At 44.9% G+C, this 19,457-nt stretch overlaps 2 protein-coding genes across 2 annotated transcripts; both read left to right on the plus strand.

The window, feature by feature from the left end:
• The first annotated feature begins 13,783 nt into the window (after window positions 1-13,783).
• LOC136460844 (secreted RxLR effector protein 161-like) lies at window positions 13,784-15,795 on the plus strand. The gene is made up of 2 exons (XM_066460395.1): window positions 13,784-14,331; window positions 15,711-15,795. The coding sequence occupies exons 1-2, from the start codon at window positions 13,784-13,786 to the stop codon at window positions 15,793-15,795; spliced, it is 633 nt and encodes a 210-aa protein (XP_066316492.1).
• A 683-nt stretch (window positions 15,796-16,478) lies between these two features.
• On the plus strand, window positions 16,479-17,985 carry LOC136460853 (LOB domain-containing protein 30-like). Its single transcript, XM_066460402.1, has 2 exons — window positions 16,479-16,835; window positions 17,572-17,985. The coding sequence occupies exons 1-2, from the start codon at window positions 16,479-16,481 to the stop codon at window positions 17,983-17,985; spliced, it is 771 nt and encodes a 256-aa protein (XP_066316499.1).
• Window positions 17,986-19,457: the final 1,472 nt, after the last annotated feature.

Below are 19,457 nucleotides of genomic sequence, written 5' to 3' on the forward strand. Positions count from 1 at the left end.
CTTTATGTAACATGTGACATGTATGTTGAATCGTGTACGATCTTGGTTATATGTGGATCGTTTATCAAGACCCATCATGGTACTCAATGGACTACCGGGTTTATATGGGTCAAGTATGACAGTACGACTGCTTGTGGGCTGCCATTGTACTTGTGCTCTTATAAATTGGTCGATTCTGCGATAGCTGGCATTAGAGCAAGGTTCAACATTAATTGCCACATGTGTATTTAAAACAAAGGTTTTTGTTTTCCAAAACCAGTTTCTAGCAACTAATAGCTATATAAACAGGTATTTGAAACCTAGAGTCTAAATCTAAAGTGTGCTAGTGATCACTTTTTTATGCCCAATTAAGGACTCTTAGGTGGCTATTTAAGTACTAACATGGAGGTTTTTACTTTCAACGTCCATACGATGTGCTATTGTATGGATGCCATTCACTTGAGTGGTAATGTATGACTCAAATGCCTCTATGCCAAGGTCAGAAGGTAAGTTGATGAGTGGCATGACGGCAAGATGTGAGCGTGAGGGCAGAGAGAGCTAGCTTTGATACGGTTGTGTATGCATGCTTGCATATGTGTATGGTGCATATTTAATTATGGGTAAATAATTGTCATCAGGTAGCTTCGATATGAATATATATATGGGTTTATATATATGAAAGTATTTAGTTGCAACCTAGAGCCTAGATTTACATTCTGCATATAATTGTGGGGTTGGGCTAAATGAAATTCTTGTGTAGGTACACTAACAGCGAAACGTATAGCCCAACTAGCTACGCTATATATGAGAGAACGTATGTATGCCAAGTTTGTAAGGACGTATGAAACATGCATGCATCATGATAAATTATTACTTCAATACTTGCATTGTTCCTCCCCTTATAGATCTCTTACTCGGTTATGTAACTCTTATCCATTATGACTTGTCTCACGAGAGTTGCACATGTTGTTGGTATAGATGGTAGCACCAGCTGGAAGTAAGAGTTTCCTATTAATGTTTGGAACTCCTGCTCTACTTTGGAGGGTTTTGCACTATGCAGGGTATTATGAACCACCCCTCTATCATTGGATTGAAGTATACCTAGAGGGACAGCCATGGTATGAGGTATAGCTGACCATACCAGCCGTACTCAAGCACCCTTTTGGTAGGAATGGAAGGCGGAATCTAAAGGAAGAACTCCTTGGGAGGCTGCCCATGTAGTAGCCTTCGAGGTACTGAGTTAGATCTGTCAGCAGCATGGGGATGGGCTCACCAATAGTGCCGCTGGTGTTTTTCCTTGGGTGGATCCGTCCACAGCAATATGGGCACAACACAATCGCAATGCGTTGATCCGAGGCCAGGATGAGCGGGCAGACAGTTCTAGTCCTGCTATGAGCTCCATGTTTGCAATAATGAAGATGTTCTATACTCGTTAGGACACCAGGGATTTCTGGCAGGAGTCCTATACTACTTGCATGGATAAGCTTATGAGAGCCAAAGCTGCACAACGTAAGCTCAAGAAGCATGTGCGCCAGCACAAGAAGGTAACAAGTGAGGCCCGATGGGAAACTGATCAAGCCTATGTAGCTTTGGGGAATCTCCACACCCAAATGGAGCAAGTTGATCAACAGAGAGCTGCCACCCAAGAAGCAAGAGCAGATGATCAAGCAATGCTAGCAGGACTGTGGGAGCAGCTAGAGGCCACCCATGCCAAGGTGTTCACAGCTACGCGCCAGTGAAACCTAGCAAACAACTGTGCTGCTTCAACAGAAGCAGAATGAGATAGGACCCACGCCGTGAGCATCATGCAGGACCGTGTTGAGAGGGACTTGCGTCAACAGCTTGCATAGGCCCAGCATGTAGTGATGGATCTTCAGCATGAGGTGCATTATCTGGCCAACCAACTGCACCCGATCCTTGATGAGGAAGATGAAGATCTGGAGATGTTAGTTGAAGATGATGGTTGGGATGAGGAAGAAGTGGAGCTAGAGAATGAGGATGATCCTATCTCCGACCTTGATAGCGATCATAATGAAGATTAGAATCGCCTAGTGACTAGTTAAAGCGCTAGATGTATCCCTACTATTTATGTAATGGACTTGTAGTTGAAGTTTGGTAATTGTGATTTGACGTTTATGTAACATTGGTACTTTGCATGTTAATTCACGTTGAGTTGAACCTTGATGAAATTCTAGTTTCGTTTTACTGGTGATTATGATTTGTATGTTAACACACTGTGAGCTCGATAAGAGATCAAATTGGTAATGTCATGTTGCGAGAATGAATTATTATGCCTCTGTTTTATTGTATGAATTTAAGATTCTTTCCAGTAATTTTAGTTTAGCATGATTATACAATTCATCTACAATCTCTTGACATCATCCAATAATCACTTATTGTTGCAACTTTGCATATGACTCGCACTCGTGCTGGAGCAGGCAGCAGCCAAGAGGGCAATGACGGTGACTTACCACTGCCGCCACCATTCTCTGCTAACGAGTTCTTTGCCCAATTCTTGGGAAGCCAGAGAACTATGAAAGAAACCCTACACCTCATTGCACAGAACATGGCTCGCGCCCACCAGCAACAATAGGGGCCTGAGCTAAATTAGTATAGCTCCTTCAAGGATTTCTTAGATACCAAGCCTCCTATCTTCAAGGTGGCTGAGGAACCGCTCTAGGCAGATGAGTGGCTCAACTCTATTGAGCAAAAGTTCCACCTACTAAGGGTCATAGAACATTAGAAGGCAGAGTATACATCCCATCAGCTACAGGGACTGGCCAAGATCTGGTGCACCCATTTCCTGTCCTCTTTACCTGCCAATGCACAGGTCACATGGGAGCAATTCAAGCTAGCCTTTAGGGGACATCACATTCCCCTAGGGCTAATGCGCATGAAGGCATCGTAATTCATGCGGCTCACACAAGGGATCAAGACCCTTACTGAGCATATGCATGCTTTCAACAATCTATCCTGTTATGCCCTGGGTTTTGTTGACACAGAAGAAAAGAAGATCGACAGCTTTAAGATAGGTCTTGGCATGAAGCTGATGAAAACTATGGACAACTCAAGGTGCACCACGTACAACAAGTTCATTAGTGATGCATTGACTTAGGAGAACCAGAACAATCTACATGCGGTGGCAAAGGGCAGCTGAGGTAGGCGCCTCAGGGTCTTCCAAATCTAGAGCTCCTGTAGTAGCTAGGCCATAGTTTCATACACTAGCGCCCAAGTTTAGGCCTCCTCCACCAAAAGCTCAGACCAACCGGCCCTAGAAAGTGTTCTATAAGGTGTTCACCATTGCCTTACCCAAGGGGAATGGAGGGCAAGGAAGCTCTGTAGGACCCAAGAGCAATCAACCCTGCTTCAACTATAATCAGTTGAGCCATTGGTCCAAAGAGTGTCCCCATCCTAAGAAGAACAACAATCAGAACTAGGGAAATCAGAGGTAGGCAAATCCTAAGGCACATCTAGGATACATGCACAACACTATTGTTGAAGAGGTTCCCACGAGAGAGGTTGCCACTGCTAGTATGTTTCTTGTCAACCAACATCCCGCTATTGTTTTATTTGATTTGGGAGCTTCTCATTCATTTATGAGCCAAGAATTTGCATCTAGACATGATCAGAAAGTAATTGAGGTAAGCAAGGGTGGTAATAGTATAAGTTCAGCTAGGGCCACTATCTCTACAAATATGATAGTTAGAAATGTGCTCATCTCTATACAAGAGAGGGAGTATATGATGGATCTAATAGTATTGCCCAGATTATCTATAGATGTGATATTTGGTTTGAAATGGATGAGTGATCATGGTGTTCTCATTGACACTAGCACTCGGACCATTATGTTGAGAGAACCCAAGGGAGGTAATGCTTTTCTAGTACCACTTTCCTAGAATTTTGAACTCCAACACTTGTCTTGTGCTATCCAAGCCACTACCCTTTGTGATATTTCAGTGGTTTGTGAGTTTCCTGATGTATTCCTAGATGAGTTACCAGGTTTACCACCTGATAGGGATGTGGAATTTAAGATTGAGTTAGTGCCAGGTATGGCACCTATCTCAAAAATACCCTATAGGATGCCACCAAATGAGCTAGCTGAACTTAAAATTCAATTACAAGAACTATTGGACAAAGGTCTCATTCAACCTAGTTCATCTCCATGGGGATGTCCAGCATTGTTTGTAAAAGAAGAAAGACAAGTCTTTGAGAATGTGTGTGGATTATAGGCCACTTAATGCTGTGACCATAAAAAACAAGTACCCTTTGCCTCGTATTGATATCTTGTTCGATTAGTTGGCAAAAGCTAAGGTATTCTCTAAGATTGACTTGAGGTCAGGCTATCATCAGATAAAGATCAGGCCAGAGGATATACCAAAAAACGCTTTCTCCACTAAGTACGGCTTGTATGAGTATTTGGTCATGTCTTTTGGACTGATGAATCCTCCTGCCTACTTCATGTACTTGATGAATTCGGTATTCATGCCCGAGATTGACAAGTTCGTGGTCATGTTTATCAATGATATCTTAATTTATTCAGAGAATGAGGCAGATCATCCAGAGCATCAAAGAATTGTTCTATCTAGATTGAGAGAACATAAGTTATATGCAAAGTTTAGCAAATGTGAATTTTGGTTGAGCAAGGTACCTTTCTTGGGTCACATCTTATCAAGAGATGCAATTTCTATAGACCCATCTAAAGTACAAGAGGTCATGTATTGGAAGGCCCCGACTTTGGTTCATGAAGTTCGGAGTTTTTTAGGGTTAGCAGGTTATTATCGTCGTTTCATTCTAGATTTTTCCAAGGTAGCTAAGCACATGACTAGGCTCCTTCAGAAAGATAAAAAGTTTAGATGGACACTAGAGTGTGAAGTAGCTTTTCACAAACTAAGGACCCTATTAACTACAGCTCCTGTTTTAGCACAACCCGACATTGAGAAGCTTTTTGATGTGTTCTGTGATGCATTGGGTATAGGTTTAGGGTGTGTGCTTATGCAAGAAGGAAGAGTTATTGCCTATGCTTCTCGGCAATTGAGAAAACATGAAGTCAACTACCCTACACATGATTTAGAGCTTGCAGCAGTTGTTCATGCATTAAAGATATGGAGACATTATTTGTTGGGCAACGTATGTCACATATATACTGACCACAAAAGTCTCAAATATATCTTCACTCAACCTGAGCTAAACAAGAGACAACAAAGATGGTTAGAGATGATCAAGGACTATAATTTGGAAGTACACTACCATCCAAGGAAAGCCAATATTGTAGCAGATGCACTTAGTCGGAAATCTCATTGCAACACTTTGGAAGCATTGTTGGAAGATGGATTTAATTTGTTACATCCTATTGTGCTGCACAATATCACTATCAGTTGTTCACTTGAGAGCAAAATCAAAGAACTACAGAAGACAGATGTAGGTATATTTCACATCAAGAGAAAGATGCAAGAACAAGAAACCAAATATTTTAGATTAGATGAAAGAGGTGTGCTATGGTTTGAGGACCGACTTGTGGTACCGAAAGACCGTGAGCTTAGAAATCAAATTTTAGATGAAGCACATTCGTCCAAGTTGTCTATCCAATGGGTAGTAGCAAAATGTATCAAGATTTGAAAACCCATTTTTGGTGGACCAAGATGAAGAAAGAGATTGCCGCCTATGTCGCTAGGTGCGATAATTGTAGTAGAGTAAAGGCCGTTCATTTGAAATCTATCGGATTACTTCAGCCATTGCCTATTCTAGGTTGGAAATGGGAAGAAATAAGTATAGACTTTATCATAGGCCTTCCAATGACACAACAAGGTCATGATTCCATATGGGTTATTGTAGATCGTCTCACCAAGTCAGCACATTTCATATCGATTAACATAGCAGATCGCACAGGGAAATATGTTGAACTGTATGTTTCTCAGATCATGAGACTACATTGAATACCTAGGACTATAATCTCAGATCGAGGACCACAGTTTATAGCTCGTTTCTGGGAACACTTGCACCAAGTTTTGGGGACTAAACTAATCAGAAGTTCGACATACCATCCACAAACTTCTGGACAGACTAAGCGAGTAAACTAGATCCTAGAAGATTTGCCGAGAGCTTGTGTTATATCTTCTAAGGGATCATGGGAGAAATGGCTACCTTTAGCCAAGTTCTCCTACAACAACAGTTATCAAGCAAGCATCAAGATGGCTCCGTTTGAAGCCTTATATGGCTGGAAATGCAGAACTCCTTTGAATTGGATTGAGCTCGATGAAAGAAGATACTTTGGCATTGACTTTTGTCACTGAAGCTGAAGAGCAAGTGTGCATTATCCAATAGCATATGAAAGCAGCTCAGTCAAGACAAAAGAGTTATGCTGATAAAAGAAGAAGACCATTGATTTTTGAAGTAGGAGACTATGTATACCTAAAAGTGTCACCCATGAAAGGTGTATAGAGGTTTGGAGTGAAAAGAAAGCTTGTGCCTAGATATGTAGGGCCATACAAGATTACTGAATGGAAAGGGAATGTTGCTTATAAGTTACAACTTCCCCCAGAGATGAGTGCAATATTTGATGTCTTCCATGTTTCTTAGTTGAAGAGATGTCTTTGTATACCTGAGGAAGCCATTGCACCCACCAACATCGAGCTCCAATCGGATTTGACCTATGAAGAGAAACCAATCTGAGTCTTAGAAGCAATGGAAAGAGTAACACGGAGTAAGGTCATTAAGTTCTATAAGGTGGTGTGGAATAATCACAGTGAACAAGATGCCACGTGGGAACAGAAGGATTACTTACGTGGAGTTTATCCCGCCTTTTTCCAAGAATGGTAGGTCTTGCAAATCTCGGGACGAGATTTTTGTAAGGGGGAGGGGCTATAACACCCTAGGTATTAGGCTTGCATAAATTGACTTGCATTGCATGAGCATAATCATCAAGCATTCATATATAAGCTATTACATATAAAACATACAACTAAAACATGTGAAACATGCCTGGTTATTTTATGTTTCCATATGTGTATGCTTATGATCATGTGTGAATAAGTGTAAGTGGTTGATGTTGGTCACTAAAACACCTTAGCTACACTTAGGATGACTAATGGAATAATGTTCATGTAGACCATTTTATCTAATTAAGCTCCTAAGTGATGATATGCTTGTTGACCTAGGAAGTATTATATGTAACCAATGTATGAAATGCTTGTGTGACCTTAGGAATAACTTAAACATATTTAGAATGTCATTATGAACAACTTTGATATTCATGACTAGGGCTAGTTTGGTCTCTAAGTCATAGTTCTAGTGTAAGTCATTATGTGAAAGTGGTAGGTTTGACCTAGGTTGAACTATGTCATAGAGCCTTTGCATGGATGTGTACACTAAATCAAAGTTGTAGTATTTGATTAGAGCAATAACTTTTATTTTTGGGTCATAGGCTAGTTCAGCTCCTAACATGCTTGAAAAGCTCACAAGATTCAACATTTCACTGTTTTTAGCCCTTAGGAAATTTTGCTAAGTCTTTTGAGTTTATAGTGTGATGTGCTCGACTTTGTGCTGATGTATCTTCCTAACCATTGAGATTTAGACTTTGATTTTTATAGCAAATTTGTAGCTGGTACATAGATTTACAAATATTGTTTTAACATTGTGCACTAATTCGCCACCGTTTAGGATTTAGAAAAGGGTAGAATCACATCGTCAGGTTGGAATTTGGACTCTAATGAACGCTGCGTCGTGCGCCGAGGTGGCCGATTGGGCGCTGCTTCTGGCCACCGCGTGGCCGCCGCTAGCCGACTTTGGGCCCTCACTGTAGTGCACTGGCACCTGTTATTTGAGAAGCCGCGCGCCTCAGTTCCACTCACTCGCACTCACTCTCCCTCTCCACCACTCTCTCTCGCTCCTGCCGTGGAGAGCCAAGCGCCACCGAGCAACCGAGCAGCTCCACCATCGCCTAGCACCTTCTCCACCGTGCCATTGCCACCTCCATCTCGCAGCTAGCTTCATTGTGTTCCCCTCTACCTCCTCGATGCGCTTGCAGTGCTAGACGAGCTATGGTGAGGGCAAAATCGCAGTTTCTATCGTCGCCAAAGATCTCGACTTCTATGGCTGCCTCCACGGTGAGCTTGTCGCTGCTTGGCTCATGTGCGCATTGCTTTTGATTCCTCGTGTTAGAGCTTGGTCAGGGGTGTAGTCTAGCTGGTAGCATGACGTTACTGAGATTGGTTGCCCCGGCGGCGTGGAACATGACGCGCAGCGCCGCCGTGCTCTTACCGCCGCGCCACCGTGCATGTGGGCAGATCTCATCGGAGCACCTCACCTAGCCTAGGTAGTCGCAATAGGGTCGCATCATCACCACAGAACTCATGCGCTCCTCACCTGGCCTTGCCATGGCCAGAGATGGCCAGCGTACCGCAGCACAGCACTGCCATGCTGCCATGGCCGGCGACGAGGTGGCTCCTATGCGTCCGCGCCTCCACCACCTAGGTCAATTGATGTTGTTTAGTGAGTAGGTCATGCTGGTGTAGTCGGTTTTGCTAGAGTGCTCGCCGTCGGCGAGATAGCGCCAGTCAAACCGCCATGCTCTGTTTCAGGGCACTGACTAGTGGACCCCGCTGACCCGTCGGTCCCCTCTGTTAGCGACGGCTAGTTAGGGTTTCTATTATTTCTTTTACAGATTTTTGTACTAACTTTGAAAAATCATAAGTTTAGTTGTAGATGTCCATTTTTGGTGAACCAAATTTTGTTGGGTTCCTCTTGAAGTGTAATATTTTATAAAAATATGATATGTATAGTTTCTAATATTTTTGTTGGTGAATAAAATATAGCTAGATAAGTGCTTTTTGAATGTTTATAATATTGTAAAATGTGTAACTTGAGCTAGGGATGTGATAAAATTATGATTCCAATTTTGCTAGTCTTGTTTTGACATGCTCTAGCTAGAAAAAATATTAAACTTACAGTAAACTTGATTGAAATATGATCTTTCTATTTATCTATTAATAAATGGTGTTCTCTGAAGAAAATTATAGGGATAAAAATGTGACATTTTATCCTGCAAATTTTTGTACAGTACTATGGCACTATTATTAAGCTAAGAAAAATATAGAATCTATTGTTTGACACTTTTTATAGGGTTAACTATTTTCACTAAAATAAACCTTGCTAGCTTGTTATTTTTGTAGGATATGTTATACATGTCCAAATGGTATGAAATTTTTACAATAGTCTATTGTGAGCACAAGAAAGGTACTGTAATTTTAAGAGAAATTATTGTGCTTAGCCATGATGTTTTCTATGGTACTTGTGATGCATAGGAACTGTTGGTGTTAATAGTAAGGCTTAGAAGCAAGTGGTTGTATGCAACTAATTAATTATTACTTTATAATTCAAATCAATGGCTGCATGTATAGTTTTGGTTGAGTTAATAATTTCATCATGATAGTGGTCTTTTCTGTAAAACTTGTTAATAACAAAGTTGTAGATAACTTACTAATCTACCTTTTGTTAAATTTTCATAGTCATAGGCCTTAGGGTTTAAGAGTTTTGGCTGTTACAAGTTTGCTGTCCGAAATGTTTACCTTCTGGACAGATTTGATTAAATGAATTGTTTGACCTAGATAACTATTGAATCACCTAAAGGGTATTAAAAGAACGTTGTAGACAATTTCATAAGCTTTCAAGAATATCCACAACCATATGATTTCGAGGTATATAACTCTAGTTATGGTTAAAACAAGTAGCTGCTACCTTGTAGTCTAGAGAATAGTTTATCGAAGTATTTGCTTAAGTAATAGAGAAGAGATATGCACCTACTCAGTAGAATAAGATGCATTTGTTATTACCTTAATACCATGCTGTTGAAAATACTTATGAGGATGCATTCATCATGTTATATCATATTACATGTGTCATTGTATATGCATTCGCGATATCTTATTCTATGATCACGCATATAGGATCGACCGAGGAGATAATGTTGCTGGAATTCAATGAAGAAGAGGAAGAGGATCAGCAGGAGACTCCTCAAGCTACAACTCTAGGAGAAGAGGAGCAGACTCTAGAAGAGCACACTGAGTGCTCAGATCACCACCCCACCTCTTTCCTCAAAGGCAAGCCCCGGAGCATTCTAAGTCTCCTGTTGTTTTACAAAATAATACTTGAGTCTTTTTATGTTTGATGCATTAGGTTATAAGAGTTGATTGAAAACACTTGATGCATGGAACTACCTTGTCCAGATATATACACCGTTAACCCTATGTAGGTCCAAGATCGAATATATGCTTAGCCATGCTTAGACCAGTAGAAGTCAGGTGATTTCCTATCACCTGCGAGATATAGGTGGATACCGAAGCACGGTTGGCTATATTTGCTATCGTGGAAAAGAACCATGGGCTAATGTAAATGGAGGCCAGACGGAGTCTATGATAGGTTGACTCATGTGATTATGTCTGTGTCGATTAAGGACTGTACCATTGTTGGCCCTTTTGACAAGATTGAACGCATGAATATCACTTAGCTAGTCGAATAACTTGTTCCGACCGTGAAGCCAAGTAGTTCAACTCAGGTCGGGCCCCATTTTGTAAAAGTGCGCACTCTAGATGGTAGTAGGGATGTGCGGGGAGCCAGCCATGAGCCCAAGGGCAGAGTAGTCATGATCATCCTGGCAGCTTGTTGTCCCTGATTATGCGGCGCTGGTCAAACCAGTGAAATGTGTACCTGAGTTGTACCAAAGGTGAACTAAGGTAACCGTTGATCTGGTCTGCCTGGGTTTGTGTTAGGAATAAATTCCTAGCTGGTTGAAATCAATTCGAATCGTCGTCGCTCCTAGATAGTGAGAAACTTGGCTAGCACCAACATCATAGTAATTGTATTATGGAATGTGATGGTTCGGATAAACATTGAATTACTACACTAGCTATGGTCACTATTGTATGCTATCAAATGATATACCACATGTATGGCACATGATAGTTGGTAATCTAGAGATGAATTGCTATAATTAACTTGATGACGGAACCATAATTCTATAACTGAGTTAATCGCTTTTTATGCAAAATGTTGTCAAGCTACCTCCACTTATAAAGCCTTGCATAATCCTTGGAGTCAATTTATTTCTGGTTTATGATGGGTAAGTCTAGCTAAGTATGTTCTCATACTCAGGGTTTTATTCCCATTGTTGTAGATGGCATAGTGTATCATGGATATTGCAAGAACTACTTCTATCCCATCGTGGATGAGGATTGAGCCTTGGGCAGGCATCTTTAATAATTCCTCTATTATGCTTTTGTGGATTGTGATCATGAGTTGGCACTGTATTTGAACTATGTTGACAAATGCTAGTTTCGAACTTAATTTGCTTCCACTACTATCTATCAAACTTGGTTTGTAATAACCGTATTTTGTACTCTGATGAATGGACTATAATTGTGAACTTTATGTAACATGTGACATGTGTGTTGAATCGTGTACGATCTTGGTTGTATGTGGATCATTTATCGAGACCCATCGTGGTACTCGACGGACTACCGGGTTTATATGGGCTCAAGTATGATAGTTCGACCACTTGCGGGTTGCCATTGTACTTGTGCTCTTATAAATTGGTCGGTTCTGTGATAGAAGGGGTCCCAGAACTGGTTGTACCTGCTCGACTTGAAGGTGGAGCAACCAGTGTGCCTAGTGGCATGGCACACCGAGGAGCCATGGCTGTGGCATGCCTGGTTTGGACATCTCAGCTTTGACGCGCTTGGTCGACTAGAGAAGATGGTCCGAGGGCTGCCCCACATCAAGCACGGAGGTGAGCTATGTGACAGCTACCTAGCCAGGAAGCAGAGGAGGCTACCGTTCCCAAAGACGACCAAGTATCACGTGGTGGATGCTCTCAAGATCATCAACGGCGATCTCTGCAGGCCAATCACACCAGCCACAAATGGTGGTCGGCGGTACTTCCTCCTACTCATGTATGATTGTAGTCGCTATATGTGGCTGCAACTCCTAACGAGCACGGATGAAGCGCGGCGGCGATCAAGAAGTTCAAGATGCGTGCGGAGGCAGAGAGTGGCAAGAAGTTGCGCGTGCTGAGGACTGATCGTGGTGACAAATTCACTTCGGTGGAGTTCGATGCATACTACGTGGATCAGGGTGTGGTGCGACACCACACCATGCCATACTCGCCACAGCATAATGGCGTGGTGGAGTGGTGGAACCAGACGGTGGTTGGCATGGCTCGATCCATGATGAAGGCCAAAGGCATGCCAGCAAGGTTGTAGGGTGAGGTGATGACCACGGCGGTGTTCATCCTCAACCGTGCACCCACCAAGGCCCTGAAGGGCAAGACGTCATTTGAAGCTTGGTATGGGCGTAAGCCGAGCGTGTCCATCCTTCGAACATTCGGCTACACCAAGCTAGAGGATAGGAGCACACCTATGATGTTCCTAGGCTACGCGAAAGGTACCAAGGCATACCGGCTCTATGACCCACACGGAGACAAGGTACTTGTCTCACGCGATGTCGTGTTCGACGAGAAGGCAGCCTAGGACTAGAATAGTCTAAGCATGGGGGAAGATGGCGGCTTTACCAGCACCTTCGTCGTCGAGCACTTGGTCATCCACGGTGGTGGAGACGCTAGAGAAGAGGTGCCAAGCACTCTAGGAGGGGTGCCGAGCACTCCAGCGATAGAGCCGAGCACTCCGAGAGGGATACCAAGCACTCCGAGAGGGGTGCTGAGCACTCTAGGAGTGGAGCCACGCGGTCCTGCAGTGGTGGCGACCACTCTAGGACGGGTGCCGAACACTCCCATAGCAGAGCCAAGAAGTCTTGTAGTGGTGCCGAGCACTCCAAGACTAGGGCTGAGCACTCCTGTAGTGATGCCGATCACTCCGGGAGTGGTGACAAGCGGTCTAGGAGTAGTGCCAAGAACTGCATCCGGGGTGCCGAGCACTCTAGGTACTGTGCCGATCACTCCGGTGGAATATGGAACTCCATCGATGCCGATCGAGTTCGCCTCACCTCCAGTGACATCACTGAGTTCGTGGATGCCTTCCACGAAGGTGAGGAGGTGTGATTCCGTAGGCTGGACAACATCGTCGGTGGCATAGGGCCCTTAGGCCTGGCTGGTCGGCTGCTTAATGACCTAGAGCTGCTTCTTGTCAGTGCAGAGGAACCACCCATGTTCACGCTGGCTGAGCGTGATGCAAATTGGCGATGGGCGATGCTGGAGGAGATGAAGGCAATAGAGGAAAATGAGACTTGGGAGCTCATCGATCCACCTCTAGGATGCCGTCTGATCAGCCTGAAGTGGTTGTACAAGGTCAAGCGAGAAGAGCATGGTGCCATTGTCAAGCACAAGGCGCGCCTCGTCGCCCGAGGCTTTGTCCAACGTGAGGGCATCGACTTCGAGGAAGTCTTTGCACTGGTAGCGCGCATGGAGTCTGTTCGACTACTTCTAGCTTTAGCAGCAGTGAAGGACTGGCGCGTCCATCACCTGGACATAAAATCGACCTTCCTCAACAGCGAGCTGGTGGAGACGATCTTCGTCAGACAACGTTCGGGTTTTGCTGTCAAGGGAGTGGAGCACAGGGTGTTCTGACTGCACAAGGCGCTCTACGGGCTGTGGCAGGCCCCGCGAGCGTGGAACGCCAAGCTTGACGCCACGCTAGGCGAGCCTGGGTTCACACGGTGCGCAACCGAGCACGTGCTCTACACACGGCGACGGGGGAAGAAGGAGCTCATCATCGGCGTGTATGTGGACGACTTGATCATCACCGGTGCGCGTGCGGAGGACATCGATAGCTTCAAGCGCGAGATGAAGGCTCATTTTCGAATGAGCGATCTCGGCGTGCTCTCCTACTACATCGGCATCGAGGTGAGACAATGGAAGGAGGCGCTCACGCTCAGTCAGAGCATGTACGCCTCGAAGCTGTTGGAGCGGAGCGGCATGGCTAAGTGCAAGTCATGCGTGACTCCGATGGAGGAGCGGCTGAAGCTAACAAAGGCCAGAACCACGGTGAAGGTAGATGCAACACTCTACCGGAGCATCATTGGTGGTCTGTGCTACCTAGTCCACACGAGGCCAGACATTGCGTTCGCCATGGGCCACGTCAGTCGCTTCATGGAGGATCCCAGAGAGGATCACTGGGCTACAGTAAAGCGGCTACTGCACTACATCAAGGGGACGGTGGATCAGGAGATCGTCTTTCCCAAGACCAGTGGAAGTAGGCTACAACTCACTGTGTTCAGCGATGCAGACATAGCGGGGGACATCGATGGACGGCGGAGCACCTCTGGCATGCTCATCTTCCTCAAGTGGGCTCCAATATCATGGATGTCGCTGAAACAGAAGGTGGTGGCGCTCTCCACGTGTGAGGCAGAGTACGTGGCGGTGGCCACAGCGGCGTGCCAAGTTGTGTGGCTGTGTCGGCTATTGGGCGAGTTGACCGGTGTGGAAGCTCACCCACCAGCACTGATGGTGGACAACCAGCCCGCCATCGCCCTCACGAAGAATCCGGTCCTCCACGACCGGAGCAAGCACATCGACGTGAAGTTCCACTTCCTCGGGGACTGTGTCGATGGAGGGCAGATCGTCATCGAGTTCGTCGAAACTGGTCGACAACTCGCGGACGTCCTCACCAAGCCACTCGGCCGTCTTCGACTCACCGAGCTGAAGAAGATGGTCGGCATGGAGGGGGTTCAAGGGTTAGCAGCAGGATTAGGGAAAGAATTGTTAGATAATCTGTTGCATCTCTGTGTGAACGCATGGCAGGGGATGTGGTACTGTAGCCACAGCAGGGGCAGGCGTCGAACGGCTCTCCCGTCGCACTGTAGCCACAGCAGGGGCAGGCGCAAAAGTCAGCCCTACTATCACATCTAGTCACTGTAGTAGCATGACAGCTGTACTAGGACTAGATTGATAGAGTTGTATATATAGTTTGCCATTGCAGCTCAGTAAAAAGAGCGAGTTCAGTTTGTCATCTCCTCTGCAGAGCTCCGGCCAACGCTGGTGCTTGTGTTGTGTGTGTGCTCTGTTCTTCCTCCCTTCTTCTACCTCTAGCCATAGTGTGTGGTCGGACAACGATAGTCATGGTCGGCAACGCTGATGAGTGGTAGACTCACCCGTGCCGGTGATCCTGTGAGCTAACATTATTCTCGTAGGAAACAAGTCCAAAATGCGTTTTCTAAGTTTCTCACGTCAAAAATAGATTTAAAATCGATTTGGAAACAAGTCGGTTCGGAGGCAGAAGGAAAATCGGCCTGCCGGTTTCCTTGGGCCTAGCATAGCGGCCGGCTGGGGGAGCACCGGCCAGGCTTGTTTGGTCTGGGCTGGCGCCATCTCCTTCTGTCTTTGAATTTTGCCTTGGCTTTGAATTTTGTTGCACCAAATATTTTCCAGTATGTTCTTGATACTAGGAACATGTTAACATCGCCCAAACTCCATGTTGGCACATTTTGCATGTCAACAGGATTATCTTGTTGCTTTTGTTTTTCTATTTCGACTCGTATTCAGTAACTTCAATTTGTTGCGTTATTTTAACTGTCTTACTACACCTGAAAATATAAACGTTAACAATATACCAACATCATAGTAGGCATGTTGCAGTTCATACATAAGCTGCTAGATACCTTGTCCTTCAAATCTTCGGAGAATGGTAGATCGTTTCTTGATTATTGTTTTCTTAGGGATGAAACTGCTTCAGGTGAGTCGTGAGAAGTCTCGCATACGTACTCCTCACAGTACGCGTTCGTTACATCAGTTACAAATGGTCACGACAATCACCACTGTCCGGAAACCGTCTCCTCGTGAACTTCGAGGCGTACAATGCCATCCAGCCAGCCTGATGGGCATGGTAATCACCCCCATTGTACGTGCTTGAGACGCTTCATCTCCGTTGCGGACGTTAGTACTATAGATGATTCGTTGGGTCTGCTTACATAGATTTTGACTATGAACATCTTTACGTATGTGTGTAAGTCATGGACTTCCTTTTCAGAAAGTTTCAGGGCTATCGCATGTTATACGCCCAGTGCTTTATTTTGAGATGTGCCTCAAATGCAACATATGGGCGTAGGAGTATAACGTATCGACGGAAGATATGTCATGCTAGTATCACATGGGAGGGAGTGCGTCCGACGATACCCCTCACGACTGGCGTGGTGTGTAATGGTTACCCTCCCGAGAATTATGCATGGCAACCCACCTGGACCTGGGCTTATCTTTGAGCTCTTTTTAATACGACGGCTCCAAAAGAGGAACATATTGAAAACAAAGAAGATATATATAGACCTATAAAATCCAAGGAGCACCCTAAAAAGTTTAGCATAAAATCAAGCTAGTAATTAAAACCTGCAGTGTACTAATTAATGATTTGATTTTTGGCTATAAATAGATGCGCAGACCAGCCTCCACCAATGGGATACAGAACCTACACATCACTTCCTTATGCACTTGACATATTTGTCCTTATAATTCACTCGCTTTTCGTCTACGACCTAAGGAGCAAGAATCCTGCCTGCCTGCAGCCATGAGCTCTTCGGTCCACCTTGGGGCGAGCGCAGGCGGCAGTGGCGGTTCATCAGGCGTGCCGAGTGGGGGCGTTGGAGGTGGCGGCGGTGGGCCGCCGTGCGGTGCGTGCAAGTTCCTGCGGCGCAAGTGCGTGACCGGGTGCATCTTCGCCCCCTACTTCGACTCGGAGCAGGGCGCGGCACACTTCGCGGCGGTACACAAGGTGTTCGGCGCCGCTAACGTGTCCAAGCTGCTGCTCCAGATCCCGCCTCACAAGCGCCTGGACGCCGTGGTCACCGTGTGCTATGAGGCTCAGGCGCGCATCCGCGACCCTGTCTACGGCTGCGTCTCCCATGTCTTCGCCCTACAGCAACAGGTATGCATGCTAGTACGAGCACATGTCATCATCATCATATCACCGTGGTTCTTTCGGATCTGTCATCATTTGGAGCTTCATGCGTTATCCAAGATGCATGGGCAGATGGATCTTAATTCTTTTGGGGCGGACTTGTTTTTTGGGTGTCTTCCTCGAGGAAGAAGGCATTGGGATTTGGGCCTTCTAGTGAGGAAGAAAGGATGACAAGCAAGCAAGGGGAGCAAAACAAGCAAGCAAGGAAGCCTGCCAGGGATCAGAGTTATTTTTTTAGGCGATTTTCTGTTACAAATGATATGATGTGCACATCTCATCTCATCGATCTTTTCATAAATTCCATTGCCCACTTCTCTGATGACAATTTCCATCTATATATTGCATCATCTTTATGTGGTGCTTGTTGCTTTTATTTCTCGCTTTTGTCATGAAACCAAGTAGGGGTGAAGATCTCCTGCTCGGCGTCCTCACTCTCTGTGCGCGCAGTAGTGGAAAAAGGAAAACGATTAGACTTGGCGTCAATCCCTTCTTTCAGACAACTGATCTTTTTTCTGTTTACAAATCAAGAATCATGCACCATAGTCTACACTCTACATTACAGTTGTTGTGTTTCGAACACTTTCGTCGGGGATCTACATTAATTGAGCCTATATGTGATTTGAAGTTTGCAGCCGTTCTGATCTCAAACAGTTTTATCCAGCTAACTTTGTGTGTGTGTGTGTGTGTGTGTGTGTGTTTGCAGGTGGTGAACCTCCAGACCGAGCTCACGTACCTGCAAGGCCACCTGAGCACAATGGAGCTCCCAACGCCACCACCTTTTGCTCAACAGAACCAGATGCCAATGACTGCCGCATTCTGTGTTTCGAACCAGCCGTCCGCGTCCAACAATATCATCCCGGCCACCGTCGACGTGTCAACATTCTTTGAGCCACAGACGCAGCAGTCCCAGTGGGTCTCCCAGCAGCAACAGGTGCAGCAACACCAGCTTAACCAACAGCAGTATGTCACGGTTGGGGAGGGCCCTGGCACTGGCGTCAGTGGAAGCGGCGCTACAGGAGGTGGAGACCTGCTATTGCTAGCAAGGGAGATTCTGGACCGCCATGGCACAGCAGCAGTTGGCTCGCAGTCGCAGCCAGAGCCGCCGTGCACACAGTGAGCAGACTGTTTGATCTGCAAAGAAGGATGATTAATCATTCATATCTTGTTCAAGGAATTCTAGGCGGTAAGACAGGATATAGAATGAGGCTGACTGACGAAGACGATGATGCATGTAGGAACATGGTAGGTAACAGGCATCGACCGGGTTTCAATCGGGTACCAGCTTTGTTCGTGGCCGAGGGTGCAAGGGTGCCCATTGTTCCACACTTTTCCTGGGAGAGTATGCTCCAAAGGACGAATGAAGCGGGACGGGAATTCTTAGTTGTAGCCTAATGTTAGCTTCTGTCATTGTTCCATTGCAACAATTCTATTAGGGTTAATTATTACCTGATCTAATTGCTGTCACACCTAGCTATAGCTCTAGACTCTTCGATCTATTAGAACATCATTTCATTTGTTATCCCAAATTACACATATATCAAATTAAAGTAGTCTGAAAATTTTCTTGTTTCCCAGTATATATACTTATGAGAATTTTGCCTTTGTTAATGTTATAAATCTAAAGATTGTTTCTCTAGTACTGATTAGAGACCGCGGAACCGTACTTTTGTGTGACTGCTTTGACTATACGATCATGCATGTTTCTCTTCCAATGTCTCTTAAGTTATATCGTATATGGCCTTGTTCTCAAGGTTCCTCGTCTTCTATACCTAAACAGGAGATCGTCGTTAGCTTATTTTCCTGGCTTCTCCTTAAACCACGTCACCCACTTTCTTTGGAGCCATCATTCCTTTGAGCACCAACCCACAGAAAATTACTGCACCATCAATTCCTGCACCACAAGGCCACAAACGCACCATCGATTCATCTGCCATAACAAACGCACCTAAAATGAATTGCCACTGCCGAAGGAAACGAAAGGTCCTCGGCTCCTCGCTGCGGTCGATTTAAATAGCTCCGCACTGCCTCTGCTGTGCTCGCCGGCCAACCCGCTCCGCCTTCGCCATGCCCTGCCCCACTCGGCCTTCTATGTGTGCGTTTTTTTGACAAAATTTATACTACAACTGCGGCCGAGACAGTACCTGAGAAGCTGCAGAATATGCTTTTACAGGTTCTGTGTGAGTATAATTAGACGCCTTCCTTTTGCCATGTATCATATACATGTATTTTCTTTGTCAAGATATGTATTTGAATAATAGGCATTTTGTTAGGCTTTACTGAAGATGGACCATTGTTTTCCATTAATATTTCCAGCTAAAATTATGAAGAATAAAAGAATATTTGTCCCCTCAATGATCATATACCGTGCTAAAAGATCTCCGCAGCAACGTACGGGGTATCATCTAATTACCTTTATTGCAAAACGACAAGCAATTGGGGAATGATTGATATGAACTATAGAAGTGTACGGATGGCTATTGAATAGTTAGGCAGTTTGATGATTAATTTCATAACTCACACAATAACAATCTCAAATACTAGCATGTACGAACGTAATGTGAACTACAACATGATTGAACCATCAGACAT

The sequence above is a fragment of the Miscanthus floridulus genome, chromosome 1 (assembly GCF_019320115.1).
Source record: "Miscanthus floridulus cultivar M001 chromosome 1, ASM1932011v1, whole genome shotgun sequence".
Classification (NCBI taxonomy): Eukaryota; Viridiplantae; Streptophyta; class Magnoliopsida; order Poales; family Poaceae; genus Miscanthus; species Miscanthus floridulus.

Coding starts and splice junctions, on each gene's coding strand:
- LOC136460853 (XM_066460402.1), top strand. CDS start 16,479: ATGAGCTCTTCGGTCCACCTTGGGGCGAGCGCAGGCGGCAGTGGCGGT. Junction 16,836..17,571: donor TCTTCGCCCTACAGCAACAG/GTATGCATGCTA, acceptor GTGTGTTTGCAG/GTGGTGAACCTCCAGACCGA.
- LOC136460844 (XM_066460395.1), top strand. CDS start 13,784: ATGAGCGATCTCGGCGTGCTCTCCTACTACATCGGCATCGAGGTGAGA. Junction 14,332..15,710: donor CTCTCCACGTGTGAGGCAGA/GTACGTGGCGGT, acceptor TCGTTACATCAG/TTACAAATGGTCACGACAAT.